The sequence below is a fragment of the Dipteris shenzhenensis genome, chromosome 6 (assembly GCF_047967505.1).
Source record: "Dipteris shenzhenensis isolate YYH24624 ecotype China chromosome 6, Dip_SZ_1.0, whole genome shotgun sequence".
NCBI lineage: Eukaryota > Viridiplantae > Streptophyta > Polypodiopsida > Gleicheniales > Dipteridaceae > Dipteris > Dipteris shenzhenensis.
Window position 1 is genome coordinate 47,139,617 of NC_141601.1, and position 15,238 is coordinate 47,154,854.

The 15,238-nt window shown below is 41.0% G+C and overlaps 1 protein-coding gene across 1 annotated transcript; it reads left to right on the forward strand.

Annotated features, from left to right (window-relative positions):
• Positions 1-240: 240 nt before the first annotated feature.
• On the forward strand, positions 241-2,109 carry LOC147901250 (protein-L-isoaspartate O-methyltransferase-like). Its single transcript, XM_087375582.1, has 4 exons — positions 241-567; positions 776-1,043; positions 1,197-1,361; positions 1,492-2,109. Exons 1-4 carry the CDS (start codon positions 424-426, stop codon positions 1,737-1,739), a joined length of 825 nt encoding a protein of 274 aa, XP_087231708.1. The 5' UTR covers positions 241-423; the 3' UTR covers positions 1,740-2,109.
• Positions 2,110-15,238: the final 13,129 nt, after the last annotated feature.

Below are 15,238 nucleotides of genomic sequence, written 5' to 3' on the forward strand. Positions count from 1 at the left end.
GAAAGCTGAGGCTAGCAACTTCTTACTTTGAGAGGGAGTGTGTGGCGCTAGCGAGATGTGATTGCATATTAAAAGAGCAGACACATGGTTGGAAACCACTTAGTAAGACCTTCCCTTCCACAAGGGGAGGCCAACAAGAAGTGAAACGAGGAATGTTTAGAGCATACACAACTATGTTTAGAGAGTAGAATCAAGAAGAACCCAAATTTTCACTTCATCCCACGATACTGTCTGCTTAAAGATATTGCCTTTAGAATGGTGCTCAAATCTATTTTGCTGTATCGTGAAATTGGGGACTTCTTGTAGTGGTGAGGAACATTCAAGAAAGCTGAGTTCAACTTGCACGTGGCATGCCAAGCCGACTTCAACTACATAGTGCTTGCACACGCCTTGTCTTTTGAACTTTCTCACGTCTTCCATGCTATGCAGATAGCCGTGCCTGCTGCTGGACTTTGCTCAAGAATTGCCGTTCCTGGTCTCTGTGGCTTTCGCCTTCCTTCCTCGGTTCCGCGCCTGCATTTTGACCGCCCTTGCTCGCCCCGCCCTGCTTTATTGCGCAGAATGGAGGTTCCTCCTCGCATGACTTCTCTCTTTTTCAATACGGATCCTTTTTCGAAGTGGGTCTTTTTTTCAAATTGGGTCCTTGTTTTCTGGCCTCATTAAGGGAATATCAAACGCTAGACGCCTTTTAGATTCTCTGAGACTATTTTAGACACTGTTGGGTATGGATTAGGAGGGCTCTTTCCTGACGATCACGGTTCTTTCAATGGCTCAGTACTTTTGGAGAGGCCGGTCAAACGATAATAAATCTTTGGTAGAATCGCTGCAGCATGGTGGGGTGATAAAGTCGAAGAAGGTTAAGGATGTCATGGAGCAGGTTGATAGAGGACTATTTGTCCCTCAAGAAGGAGTTGCCTACATGGATAGTCCCATGCCAATAGGTTACAACGCCACTATTTCTGCTCCTCACATGCACGGTCTTTGCCTTGAATTGCTGAAGGACCATCTGCAACCTGGCATGCGTTCTCTGGATGTTGGCTCAGGCAAGTTCTGTTTGCTTTTCTGTTGTCCCTTCACACATAGTCTTCTGTGGATATCATACGATTATCTTACGACCCCTATGCCTCGATATTTGCTTGCATTAACACTTGGCTTCCCACCAAAAAAAACTAACAAACGAAACCAAAACGAACCAGGAACCGGGTACTTGACAGCGTGTTTTGGACTTATGGGCGGGGAGCAAGGGCTTGCAGTGGGTGTAGAGCATATACCCGAACTTGTGGAGAAGTCAATAGAGAATGTGAAGGCAAGCAAAGCAGAGGATCTTTTACAAACTGGGCGGATTTCATTTCATGTCGCAGGTCAGTACAATCCGACAAGCACTTTTATATGTTAAGAGTAGTCCTGGTGTACAGTAACGAGGAAACGAGGCAGGTGCTGATCATGAAATTCAAAGCAGAAAATGAACGTGAGCTCTCCACTGGTTTGCAGATGGTAGGTATGGGTGGCCAGATGAAGCTCCTTATGATGCCATCCATGTGGGTGCTGCTGCCTCTCAGATTCCTGAGGCATTGCTTCAACAGCTGAAACCTGGAGGCCGCATGGTTATCCCTGTGGGTGATTTTTTCCAGGATTTGCAGATTATTGACAAACAGCAGGATGGCACTTTAAAAAAGTGGTCTGCATCATCTGTTCGTTATGTTCCATTGACAAGCAGGAGTGAACAAGTGGGATCGTGACTGACATCCGATCACCATAGTTTTGTGTTTTAGATGCCCTAGAATATCTTCCCTGAGTGTGTATATGCTCCAATATGTGTTCAGCATAGGTTCGCTGTTTGGATATTCTGTAAAATACGTTCCTTAGTGCTTCCTTCCCCTAGACGTTCATGTTTATATCATAGATGATGACGATGATGTATGCTGGCGGTCAGATATTTCTTGAGAAGCGAGATGCTGATTGCTGTTGCGATAGCTATAGGTTTGATGGGCTATGTGCATGTGTAACAAAGCATGTGAAATTGACCTTATGTATAATATCAACTGTGAAGGCTGTATCAAAACTTTTCACTTATGACAAGGTGGGATAACGTGGTCGCATCTTTAAATTTTCTACGGCAAGGAGCATCAACATTTTTGAATTTTATCTTTTCATGACAAGGGTGATGGTGGCTTACACATTTTTATAAGGGTGATAGTTACTTTTGTGTTTGTGGTGGATTTCTGGTAGATGTGTTGTTGATCAGGAAGAAATGCCTCTTTGAAAAACTTCCCACTGATTTGCACAAGTTGAGGAGACAAAGCAACATGTTGTGTTAAGGGTGTGGCCTACCCTATACACAGACATTTTTTCATATCAGAGATCATACACAGTCCACATATGTACTTTCCAGATCGTTTCATTTACACAGGTAGAAACAGGACAAATGTGGATTTGTCTTTGCTTCGCAAATTCTTTTTTTAAACATTGCCTTGCTATAGTGTTTTAGGTTTGGCTTGGTTGGGGCTTGACTGCTCCTTCAATTAATTTTGTTTGAAAAAAGGGAAAAATTTTGATTGCGCTTCTCGTATACTTAGGCTTTACAATTATGTTGACGATCCTTTCCCCACTCTTTTCACTTGCTTGATTGCTGCTAACACCCACCCTGCTGGCTAGAGGGCTTCTAGCATACTCAAATTGAACAAGGTGTTTGTGGATCAATGCTGGGACCTTGCTTTAAACTGCTAGAGTTGAGTTTCGATGATACTCACCTTCTCGCGAAGGGGTGTTTGAAAAGTCATATTAATAGGTCCCTGCTCTACCAATTTGTAGACCATATTCTTCTCCATGGTCACCTTACTCTAATTGAGCTTTAAATTTTGTAGTTGTCATCGTGGGTCAAATGCTCAATCCTATAAGATGATAGTCCATGGGGATTGCACATGCATAGTTGAAAATTGGGATACTTAAGGCAAACATTCGAGCTCCAAATCTAGGCACACTTTACTAAGGTATTCACATGTCAGGAGGACTTCATCAATTCCTTTGTTCTTAGAGGGTCACATGGAGTGTTGGAGCTAACTTTTAACGTTGCTTGTTGAAGGAACTTAATGCAGGTTGATAAATGGACGCAACCCTCTTTGGATTGGTGTAAGAACACACTCTAATTGTTTGAGAGTACTAGTCCCTGGAGCCAGTCAAGATTCTTGGGTTCTTGTTGCCTTTTCAAATTATGTGGGAACTCATCTACCAAGACAAAGGGCTTTCTTGAAGCAATTGAAGAGCTTGTATTACCTTGGTTCATTCGGTGCAATTGTGCTAGTGGATCTCTTTGAGTTTACTAGTTGTTGGACCAAGTCAAGATTCTTGGGTTCTTGTTGCCTTTTAAAATTGTGTGGGTATTGATCTATAAGACAGAGCTTTCTTCAAGCAATTGAAGAGATTCTAATACCTTGTGCGTTCAAGGCATTCACATGACATCACTCTACTATCGCTGTTGCTTGGAACTTAGTGTAGAGTGCAACACATGATGAAGAGTGCAACACATGATGAAGTCACATGTTTTGTGGCTAATTGTGCATCACATTCTTTCAGTATAAAAAATAAAAAAATTGTGCATCACATTCCTTCAACTTTTGTTTTGTGTCACACACCTCTTTCCATAGACGTCCTCTCTTTCTTTCAATGTCAACCACACACTTCTTTCTATGGAGGTTCATAACTCAGCCATTCTCCCACTCCTTGATGCTGACATTGGGCCCGCAATGGTCCCTTCGTCGATGGACATTGCCAAACCCTATCTAGGCTCCTCATCAATGGTAAGCACTTCCTACTAAGATGGGCCGTTGAGAAGGTCCACCAATGAGATTGTTACCATTGGCCTCTTGTGTTTGGAGTGGGCATGAGAAGCCCTCTCTAGAGCACAAGCTTCTAGGGCTTTGTGCCTAAGATGAGACCTTGCACTACCAACTCACCAAAAAGGGATCTAACTTGCATCTTTGGATTACAATGCCAGGGATAGGATGATCGTCTATCAACTAACCTTGCCTCTAGTGTTTCTCAGGCCATTTGATCCTACCCATAAGAAGTTGTGCACCGAGCACCTAAGTTGTCCCATTCGGATCAATTTGAAGTTGTATCATTAGAAAGAGCTTCTTGCACGACCTCCTTTTCTTCTCAGATTCTTGAGTTTAATGAATCTCCATATTAAAAAAATCAAAGGATGCCAAGGAAAATCCTTCTCATCTCGAAGAATATAATGGACACCACCAAATTCAAATTTGTAAATGTGCTTCTACCAATCCATCTTGGAATTTTTCTAGAGTGCAATGTCATTTCAAGTGCTACATTTGCATGAGCTAGCCTAGTGTTTTCTCCATGTGGTCTTGGATATGTAATAGCAGTAATTTCAACTATAAGACTTGGTCCCACATTGAAATGAGACTCCCATCTACCATCCAAAGTGAATACGCATCGTTAGATGGGTTGGATTTCATTTTTAGTATTGCTAGTAGTTTGAAATTAATAGTATTGTGTGTTCATGTTGAGACAAACAATACAAGGAAATTATTCTTGGCAACTTGACCTTTTATCTTTATTCATCCCATACAGGCAAAGCCTAAGTACCCCATTACTACATGGGTTTAGACAAGATAGAGCTTGAAGATATTGAGAGAGAGATAGGAAAGGGCAAAGAACATTGCTATTGCATAAGAGTTTTGACTAGGGCTCCCTACCTTTGTTAAATCATCTTTGTTTGAGGTTTGGGAATTATTTATTATTCAAGCTACAATTTCAATATTTACAATAATTTGGTTTGCACTTAGTCCCTAATTTAGGGAAAGGCAAATAGTTATTCGTTTAGCATAGATTGAGGTAGCTTTTGACTATCAAGTTTGCACAGATTTCCCTAGTATAGGAGAACTAGATAAGTTTTTGGTTTTAGCTGAGTTTTAAAAAAAGACCCATTACAAACCAACCAACATAGGTCAAAGTCAAACCTAGGGGCATATGGAAAGAAATGACCAATTAGATATGAAGGTGAAGATGTGAACCCCATAGTATGGAGTGTTTAGCCCAATTAGTAGGTATCATGTCCCATGGCACATGAACTCAGTTTGTCAAATGCTAGAATCAAAAGTTTGCGGGATCTTAGAGCAATTAATGGCACAAAAGTTGCATGCAAATGAGGGGCAAGGGCTATGGAAATCCATTCACTCCTTGATTGATAGACCCTCTAGGCAAATTATAGGCCTAAAACACGGGTAGAATGGTTGACAAAAATTTCGACATCATTAAAGTATGGATTCCAAAGTGGGACAAGGCATTTGCCATTAGTGAACAACAATGATGATTTGAGATGCCACATAAATGTTCATTGAAGATATTGATAGAATGGCAAATAAAAACTCAAACATCATCCAAATATGGATTCACAAATGGGACAAGCCATTTGCCATTTGTGAAGCTCATGACAAGATAGTGATGATCGAAGAGGCTACACAATATATTTACTAAAGATATAGATAGGTGTTGGATGAAGTAGAAAAATGACAATATGGCTCTAGTCATGTTGGAAAGTTTTAAACTAGACAATTTCTACCTCTAGACGAGGCTTCAAGAGCATGGGATGATAACCAAGACCTTAGGTAGAGGAATTTATCAATAGCAGAGTATACTAATAAAATATGAGGAGTTGTAATGAAATTTCTTGAGCCCTTTCCATAGTTCATTCAAGTCAAGGATTACAAATCTGACTTGAATGACATAATAAAAATGGTAAGTATGCAAAAACATTGGATGACACAATAGAGATTACACCAAATTGTGAGATGTAAGGGGCAGCCTAGTGGATTTGTATGTCCTAGAACTCACTACAAAATTCCCAAAGAAATTAACTTTCTAGAGGAAATTTGTGCAAAAAGGAGCAATGCCACAAGCCAATAGTCAAGCCAAGTAAGCCAAGCAATTGTAAGTATATTGCCACAAAGTATTTTACAAGTAGGCTAAACAACTGTAAGTATTGGGTGATGAAAAGTATCCCCTTTGGCAGTATGGCTTGGCCAAAGGCCTCCTTGACTCTTGAAGAGAAGGACAAAGCAAGGAAAGAAGGCTTCACACACAGCTTTGGAAGGATTGTCCAAAACATAAGATTCTTTACATGGTTGAGATGGTGATCTATACAAAGTATTTGCATGGCATTTGAGAGTACGATATGGACATAGAGGAGAATCCTAGGGCTAACGACTTGCAGATTTAGTGAGAAGGATCTTCACTCAAGTTAGAAATAGCTGTGTTATGTGTCTTTGTTGCTTAAAAGTTTAAGAATGCACCTGACAATCACCATTTTGTAGGTACATATTCACATTCTTGGGCTTCGCTCATGCTTTTTCTCCTCTTTTCTTGTGCTTTGTTCAGCAAACACTGATAGTTTTAATTCAGCTGATATATTGTAGACCATGGTGATACTCATGTATCATCTCCATCCCTCCTACAAGCTAAGCCACTCTACCATATGATTTCTTTTTTGGCTTGACATAGGGGGAAGGCATTAGTGAGGTTTTTCTTGGATAAGGTAAATTATTTTATAGGGTATTCTTTGGTAGCTCTCATATTTGTGACGAATCTATTCGTCCACATGTGGCATGCACATGGTGTTTAGAGGTGCTTTGGCAGGTGTGTCTTCGTGGCTTGTGATCAATTTCACCATACTCACTATCATTGTAGATGAGTAGTTAGACGGGGGACTCTATTTTGATGTTGGAATTTTTGCATGTGGCTATTTTGCCAATCGGATGGATGACTCTATTTTGATGAGGGAAGGTGTGGCGCTTTGAAGGGAAGTGTATTCGAGGTATTTTGGTTGGAGATATCTTATGCCTGCCTTGATGTGGTGGATTGGTTTCAGGATTTCCCCCCTAGAGATCATTATTGTAGGGAGGACTTCGAGGAGGGAAATTATGGTTTCAAAACACATATATATATGGATGGCATAGAAGATTAGGGTGTTCTGCACCCACCAAAAACTTGTGTTGCTCTTTTCTGGCTCTCCCTCTCTCTCACCCTCTTTCGTTCACTTTTGTAGAGAGCACTCTCAATTGGTATTAGAGCCCTAGTGGTCTATTTGACACTTGTGGGTGGTCTAGCTGAGCCGCAGGGAGGTCATTTCGCATCCATACAACTGTGTGGGTGGCATTTGTAGCTTTGTGAAAGCTTGTGGCTACTTGTTTGAGATACCCAGGTGATATTTGAACCTTGTGGAAGCGTGTTGATGGTTTTGCAAGTCTTTGGAGTGGTTTTTGAAGAAAAAAAACGAAAATTTGTGTGTCTTATGGAATCATCATCTCATGGGTGCTGCCATTCCCTATTCTTGGACTCTCTGACTCATCTTGTGAGCTCAAAATGCAATTTCATTTTTCTTTCTGAGACTTTCTAGCTTTTGGGAAGCTCAAGAAAGTAGGAGGAGCAAGAAAAGCCCATTGGAAAAAACCATTTCAATCATTTCGTACTCTTTGATCTCTTCCTATGTTCGAGTACTTCAAAGACGACCTGCATCTTACAAGAAAGAAGTACTACTCCAATGATGGCATACAATGCATGCTCGCAATCTTTCATTCGAGCGTATTGCAGCCTTTAGCGATGGTAAATGTGTACAAATCACCAAAAGCGTTCAACATAGACTATACAAGAAGAGGACCCAACATGATGAAACTATGTAACTTCATGACACCACAACACATGGAACAAGCCATAGACAAACCAACCACTATTCATGGCTCTACTTTAGACCATATCTGAACAAGAACGATACTAGTAAAAGAGCGACAAACTACATATATTGGTTTGAACACTCTCTTATATACACTGCACTCTAGAGAAGGAGCATTGAATGTAATTCAACTTGTTTATCTCCTTGTACTTCAGAAAAAGTCACGCCTCTTCCTTTCCCCAAGTCCAAATCTCTATGTAGTCCTCTCACTATATTATCAAGAGAGTTCAATCCCAAACTTCCAAAGTACTAATTGTTGAAGCTCCAAAAATGATTAACACTTTAATATTCTCCATTTGAGCAAAATCATTTGAAGTGGCACAACTACAACATCATTAATCCACTTTGTTGCAAGCATAAAAGTGTGAAGAGAGTGGGAGAGAAGGAAGGAGTCTCACTTGCAGCTTTCTCACATACACAATGGGGGAATATACACAAAGGTGGAGGCTAAAAACAATTTTCCTCTTCTTAGTTGTGAAAGCCAAAAGAACTCTAAGTGCAAAAGAATAGATGAACCCTATATGTGGGTCTCAAACCAAACTCAGCTAACTAAGGTGGCATACTAACTGAGCCACTAACTGGAGTACATAAAGATAGCTGTCATCTAGCTATTATTCATGGGCGGTGTACCAACCGCATCTGCAGCTAACAAGTCGGTGACATAAATGCACAACGGTCACCCTGGCATATCACGAGTGGAGCTCGATATCCCAACACTCCCCCTCGAGCTCAATCCCAATTCCTGCACACCAAGCAGGTCTCTGAACTTACGCAGCTTCTTTGCACCCAATGCCTTTGTGAATATGTCAGCTACCTGATCCTCTGAGCTAACATAAACTAGATCAATAAAACCTACTAGAACCTTCTCCTACACATAGCGATAATGCACCTCAATGTGCTTTGTTCTAGCATGATAGACTGGGTTATTTGCCAAGTGTATACTGCTCATGTTGTCACAATAAATGACAACTGGCCCATCTGTAGACTGATGCATATCATAAAGTAGCTTATGCAACCAAGCTGCCTCATATGCAGCCATTGCTGCACCCTTGTACTCAGCCTCTGTGCTCGACAAGGCAACTGTAGGCTGTTTCTTGCTGCTCCAAGTGACTGCAGCACTCCCAAAAGAGAACATATATCCACTTGTAGATCATCTATAAGAAATACTACCATCCCAATTAGCATCAATGTATCCATGCAACTGTATCTAAACCCCAGTCTCATAAAATAGTCCATACTGCAATGTGGACTTCACATACCTCAGTATGCATCTAGCCGCATCCAAATGTAGTTTCCTTGGAGCCTACATAAACTGACTTACCAACCCAATAGCATAGCTCAAATCTGGCTTGGTAATAGTCATATAAATCAAACTTCCTACTATGCGTCTGTACATAGTAGGGTCTTCTAGAAGCTCATTTGCATCCGCACTCAACTTCACATTCTGCTCCAAAGGAGCTGAAATAGGCTTACAACTTGCCATCCCATATTTGGACAGCATGTTCCAATCCATACTGCCTCTGCAAGAGCCATATCCCACTTGTGGATCTAATCACCTCAATGCCCAATAAGTAACATAGCTCTCCCAAATCCTTCATCTCAAACTTCTGCTTCAATAGCATTTTCACATGAAGGATATCTTCATCACTATCACCTGTGATGATCAAATCATCAACATAAATGACAAGTAGCATAATGCCTTTCTCTATTTTTCTCACATAAAGTGAAATCTTCCTTGGAAATCTGAAAGCCAATAGTGACAAGATACTGTCCTATCTTGTCAGACCATGCTCTGGGTGCTTGCTTCAAGCCATACAAGGCTTTGTTCAACCTGCAAACAAACTCAGGATGAATAGCATGAACATAACCTGGTGGCTGCTCCATATAGACCTCTTCTTGCAAATCACCATGCAAGAAAGCATTCTTTACATCCATCTGATGTAAAGACCATCCCTTTGATGCAGCCATAGCAATGACTGCTCTTACGGTTACCATCCTTATAACCGAATTGAATGTTTCTTCATAATCAATGCCATATGTCTGTGCGTACCCCTTGAAAATTAATCTTGCCTTGTATCTGTTCACAGAACCATCTGCATTGTGCTTCACCTTATAAACCCACTTGCAACCAATTGCATTATTGTCTTTAGGCAAAGGCACCAATTCCCATGTATCATATGCTTCCAAGGCATCCATTTCTTCATCCATGGCTTTCTCCCATTTTTCTTTTCCCATGGCTTGCTCAAAAGAAGTGGGTTCTTGTTCATGCATCACTTTGACCATATAGGCATAGTGAATGGCTGTAAATCCATCATATTTGAGCCTATCCACAGGATACCTAGCTCTAGTAGACCTACGTAAAATAGGCTCACTACTAGGTGCTCTCAAAACATCCCTTGTCTTCCTTACTTTAGGTGTAACAATAGAAGGAATACCCAATTCATCATCAAGGCTCTGTTCTGCTGAGGCACTGGATTCACCATCCACATAAGAGTGACCTGCATTCACATCAACCATGGGCTGATCTACTTTCTCTTTTCCTTTTTGTGATACTTGCATATCATTGTCTGCATTGCTTTGAGGAGATCCTCCTGATCTCAATCTGCCTGTCCATGGTGAAGTATGTGAACCACTGCTAGAGGACACTACAGGTCCACTAATATTTTGTGATTGCTGCTATGAATTCTGTGCAGCATTACCATTTTGTACATCTACATCATCAATCACATTTACTGGTTTATTCTAGCTGCTCATCTCATCAAAAACAACATCTCTGCTCATTGTAAACTTACGAGTAAAAGGGTTATAGCATCTATACCCTTTCTACTGTAGAGAATAACCAATAAAGATGCACTTCTCAGCTTTTGGATCCAACTTGGATCTCAACTCATCTGGCACATGAACATAGGCAATGCAACCAAAAACTTTCAAATGAGAAATATCTGGTTTCCTACCAGTATACCTCTCCTCTGGCATCATGCCATGTATTGCTGCAATGGGAGTCTTGTTCATTATGTAGACTGTTGTAGCAACTACTTCAGCCCAATAATAATCTGGTAGGTCTTTTTAGTTGAGCATGGCACGAGATACCTCTCCAATATGCCTGTTTTTCCTTTCTGCGAGTCCATTTTGCTGTGGGGTATGACTGCATGAATATTGCTGCTTTATGCCATGCTCCTATAGGAAACTTGCAAACTTATTTAAGAGGTACTCTCTCCCTCCATCTAACCTTAGGCATTTTATTTGCAGGCCTATTTCTTTTTCAACCATAGCTTTAAAAGCTTTGAAATGCCCAAAAACTTCACTTTTCTTTTTCATAAAATACACCCAAACTTTTCTACTGTAGTCATCAATAAAAGTGACAAAATAATGAAAGCCTCCAATAGATGCAGCTTTAGTAGTCCACACATTAGATTGGATTAATTCCAATGGCCTCTTACTCTCTTGAACATGTCTAGGAAATGGTTTCCTTGCCTGTTTTCCAAATTGACAGGCTTCACATACCTTATGCATTTCTGCAACCTTGAACTTAGGCAATCTTACAACAATATATTGGGCCTACATTAATTTAAGTCGTTGTACATTAACATGACCAATGCGTTTATGCCAGATATCAATATCTGCAACTACACCGGTCCCATGTGCAAACATTGCTGCACTCAATTTAGGTATGTCCGCATCCAACGTAAACATCCTGCCCTTCTTCTTCCCTTTTGCTATCAAGCAACCTTTATTTTTCATATCCTCAACAAAGCATCTATGAGCATTAAATCTGACTGCAAGCCCTGCTCAACCATTTGACCAACAGAAACCAGGTTCTTGGTGATATGTGTCTGTATTTCTTTTATCCATCTTGCATAGACAAAGGAATTTTACCAATCTGCACAATAGGATGTGCGGTATCATCACCAGTCTCCACAAATTCTGGTCTTTCCATTTTCCTTGCATCCTGCATCCATTCTGCATGACCTGTCATGTGGTTTGATGCACCTAAGTCAACATACCACACATCATTGCTTTCTTCGGCACTTGTCACAGAATTGGTCATGTGCTGCACCATAAACATATGCTCATTTCTGTCATCATCCTGTCTACTAGAAGATGCATGATTGCCTTACTGCAATTTTTTAGTCATGATGTCATTCTACTTTTTATAGCAGTCTTTAACCATATGACCCATTTTACCACAGTAGTAGCATTCAACATTGCACACCTCTTCTCCGATAGCGAGAGAAGGGAAATGGAGAAAGTTTTGCCAGGGTCCTTGAAGGGAAATTTTGCGCCAGATAAGTTTCAAAGAGCTGACTCATGTACTAAAATGAAACTCCACATCTTTTGTTGAGCAAGCAATCCATCTCCTTACTTACAATTTATAATTGTACAGAGCATGCATTAGAGTGTAGTAACAAAAAAGAAAAGAGTATTATTGTAGCTCCTCCACTTGAGATCCAATACTTACGAAGTGAGGTTTCTTCTTAATAGGTGAAACTAGAAGAGAACATGTATGAACAAGATAATATAAGCCAATTGTTTGCTACACTTGCAAAGAACCACAAAGATCATGCTACTAGCAATCATGTTGTGAGAGCACATAGGATTTTTGACAAATTGAGTTCAAGTATTCAGCCCCAGAAGGGAGAGTAAGGTAAAAGGGGAATTTTCTCCTTGATACCATTGGTGTGATGTCAAAAATGATTGAAAGGCACATATTGGTAAAGATATATCCCTCCTTTGCTAGATTCATTTAACTAGCCCTTCTTAAAACCATCATAAATTTGTTGGAGCTTTCATAATCCTCAACCTTTTGGCAGCTATATCACAACATCCTTGGCCATATCAAATGTACTAACCAATTCTTGAGAGACCATAACAACAAAAGCAGAACGAAAGAAGGTGAGAGAGAGGGAGAGCCAGAAGAGAGAGCCACACAAGTTTTGGTGGGTGCAGAACACCCTAATCTTCTATGCCATTCATATATATATGAGTTTGAGTATTGTACCCAGCCATTTCTGAAATACCTGGAACACATCACTCTTCAGAGCTATAACATAAGCCCACAATTTCCTAGCTGCATCATCAATGGATGTCACATAGTATTCAGCCCCACCTAATGATCATGTAGGCATGGGACCACATACGTGAATGTACCCAAGCTTTTCAAGCTCTTTCTTTCCCCTTCTTTTATGGGCTGATTTTGTCTGCTTCCCATAGAGACAATGCTCACAAAATTCAAAGTCATAAAAACTCAAATGCAGTACATAACCCAAATGGTATAAGAGTTTCATTCCATTCTAGCTCATGTGCCACAACTAGTAATACCACAAAGAAGTACTTGGCTACTCGGTTATTGCAAAAGCATGATCAGAAACCCCTAATACACGTAAGGGATACAATGTCCCACACTTGGCACCTCTTGTCAAAACCATAGAGCCCTTCTGAATTTTCCAACTTTGAAAGCCAAAGGTGGTTTGAAAACCAGCATCATCTAGCTGACCCGCTGAAATGAGACTCTTGGTTAGCTAAGGCACGTCTCACATTTTTCAAAACAAATGTAGACCCATTTGCAAAAGAGAAATTTAAATCACTTGCTCCCACACTGTCACATGCATAGTTATTTCCAAGATGCACACAACCTATCCTTCCACTGTCATAAGTGGAGAACCATTCCCTATGAGGAGTAACATGGAATGAAGCACCAAAATCCAAAATCCAATCCTAGGAATATGTATCATCTGAAGTGGTAAGCAAGTCTGCAAGTAGACTAGACATGAAGAGAATGTCATTGTCACTATCATAAGTGACTGCATAGATCTCCTTGATCTTCACTTTTCCTTTGTCCTCCCTGGAACTCTCTTCCTTCTTATTTCCAATTCCATTATTTTTCTTATCATTTTTCTCTCTTTTCACCTTGTAGTAATCCTTTTTCATGTGGCCCTTCTTGCCACAGTGGTAACACTCAAGGTTCCATGCCTTGGATTTGCTGCGAGACTTCCCTCTTTCTTGGGACTTCCCTCTAAACCGTGATCTACCCCTTTGCACATTCAAGGCTGCATCCTACTTGTTGCCATCTATAGACTTTCGTCTAATCTCGTCGGCCAACAAGCTACCCATGACATCATCAAACTTTAGTACTCCACCAAGTGTAGAGTTACTGACAACTGTACAGAAGGTATCCCATGAGGATGGCAATGAATATAAGAGGAATATTGTCTTAGTCTCTGCATCAAATTCAGCTTCTGAGCCTAAAGCTGGACTGAAAATAATATTGATTTAATTCAAGTGAGAAGCAATGGAGACCCCTTCCTTCATTTGTAGCTCAAACAACCTCTTCATATGGTAAACTTTATTAGAGGCAGTTTCCTTCTCATAAGTGACACAATTTCTTCCACAAATCTTCTGTAGTCTGTGTTAGATATCAATGCTCCACTCTCGTGTAACTACGTGGGAACCAGCTAACTCTACTTGTAAGCCCCCCATATGAGGAGAAGGCATTTGAGTAGCTCAGTTATCCGGTAGGTCGTGGTTTGGACACCAGATGGGGGCGATGTGTGGCCTGATGGCTGGATGGAATTGGCACACTGCCAACTAGGCTATATGCAAGTGCGGGAAGGCATCCCATGACTGACCGCACTGAGGGTAGACAGAGCATTTCCCGGGATAGCCCACTCTCGGGTTACGAGGCTCATTTGAAGCCCCAGATGATCCCAGATGGCTGTGGGCCGAATGGAAACCATAGGTGAGTTGCTCTATTTGCGCACCGGTTCTATCATGTGGTCGGTCGCCTATTTCAGGACCGACCCCCAGTCGGCCATTTTGGGTGGATTGGGTCGGTCACCTAATTGGGTCTAACCAACTACTAGTGGTGGCTATATAAGAGCAAGCCCGTGAAGCCCATTTAACCACTGGCTACAGCAACCCTGATTCCTTAGCATCCAGCCTCCGTCTTCTACTATTTCTAGCATGCCATGGAAGCTTCTCTCACAGGAATACACAGATGGGAGGCAGTGCCATCTATTGTATTAGTTCTACAGTGATCAAATTTTTTATTCTCCATACTATCTGCTTTTCTCTCTTGCATACGAGATCCTGTTATCTATCGAGCATAGACGTTATATTGTTTTCTGACATGGTATCAGAGCCTGGACTCTAGCAAGAAGATTTGGTAGTGTGTTTCTATTTGCGAGCAGATTGTGAGAGATGGCCCAACCCACAAGACTGTGAATCCCACCGTTCGACGAAAGTGGAGAGTTGGACGGCACTAACTATCCACTCTGGAAGTTCAAGATGAAGACCATCCTAAGTGCATATCCTAAGTGCATACGAGCTTTGGGATACTGCTACTAGGGTGGACGTAAAGCTAGTTGCGAGACCGGATCTAGCCAAGGTAGGACAACAGATAGTACCAACTGCAGATGAAATTCTCGCATGGACAAGAAGAAATGCAGATGCACTTTGTTCTATTGTCTGCAGTGTAAGTGATTCCGTCATGAC